This window comes from Propithecus coquereli, unplaced genomic scaffold (genome assembly GCF_000956105.1).
Source record: "Propithecus coquereli isolate 6110/MARCELLA unplaced genomic scaffold, Pcoq_1.0 Scaffold433, whole genome shotgun sequence".
Classification (NCBI taxonomy): domain Eukaryota; kingdom Metazoa; phylum Chordata; class Mammalia; order Primates; family Indriidae; genus Propithecus; species Propithecus coquereli.
This window is the reverse complement of record NW_012150097.1, coordinates 119869-120937: the sequence shown is the minus strand read 5'-3', so window position 1 is coordinate 120937 and position 1069 is coordinate 119869. Positions and strand designations below refer to the sequence as shown.

The following is a 1069-nucleotide window of genomic DNA, read 5'->3' as shown; positions in this document are numbered from 1 at the left end:
TATTGATCTGAGAATCGCTTACCGTGATAAGGTCAGCAAAGGCGAGGACTGGCGGTGGATTTTCGACAGGAGTGATGATGATGGTGAACATCTGATTGTCCAGACGGTTGTGGTCCACGTCAGAGACGGAGAAAGAGAAGCTGTCCGTGACCAGGTGACCATCCGTTTCAAACACAGCCGAGTACCTAGAAAGGCCAAAAACAATCAAATGAACGAGACACACTGACGAGCCAGGTTAAATGGCTGCATCTTTGTTTAAAAACGGGGCCAGAAGCAACATATTCTTTCAAGGGAGTTGCCATCAGTTGCTTAAATACTTTAACACAATTTTTGAAAATTCCGTCAAATAAAAAATGCATACCTAATTTTCTCATCGTTGATGTCTTCCATTGTGAAATTTGAAAGCTCCGAGAGTTCTTCCACCTCAGGTCCCGAGGTTCTTAAGAGAGTGCCGTACATAGGCAGAGAGCTTAACCGAATCCAGATCTCCGCGTCGGGGGAAGAATCGTCCTAATCGGGCAAATACGAGGCAGGACGTGAATGCACGTTTGCAGGAATAAAAACTTCCGGAAGTTAAAGAGGTACGGGTGGGTGCTGCTTCCTCTGCTAATTGGAAAAGTCTCTCTCTGTCACAAAGCAACACCATTTCAAACCGTATGAAAAATCCAGTATTTATTCCTCCTGAAACGCCTCATTGATAATATCATTTTCTAAGAGTAGCTCAAGATAACAGTAAGGGAAATACACTTTACGTACGGGCGTAAAACAAAGAGACGACCTATTGCTCTTGTAAGAGCCATACACGTATTATTTTTATTATAAGCATCCAGTGAAGAATAAAACATGGTCAGTGGGAAGTCATCTATCTATAAACAAAGATGTAGGCTGCTTCTAGAATGTCTAAGGATGGTTTGCTTTTTAGAAACAGGTAAAATTCCATTATAACTACAATACAATGATAAAATTCCATGAGACAGAAGTTATTTAAAGCTCAGCCAATGACTCACTTTAACATTCAACATGATAACATTTTGGATTAACCAGAGAACAAATAGCTTCCAAATTTCAC

General features: G+C 40.9%; 1 protein-coding gene across 1 annotated transcript in view; it reads right to left on the bottom strand.

Annotated features, from left to right (window-relative positions):
- The window catches only part of FRAS1 (Fraser extracellular matrix complex subunit 1), a 208114-nt gene that overhangs the window by 87554 nt on the left and 119491 nt on the right, over window positions 1-1069 (bottom strand). Inside the window, 2 exon segments of the mRNA XM_012653893.1 lie at window positions 23-185; window positions 362-510. Of these exon segments, the coding sequence (XP_012509347.1) occupies window positions 23-185; window positions 362-510 (312 nt within the window).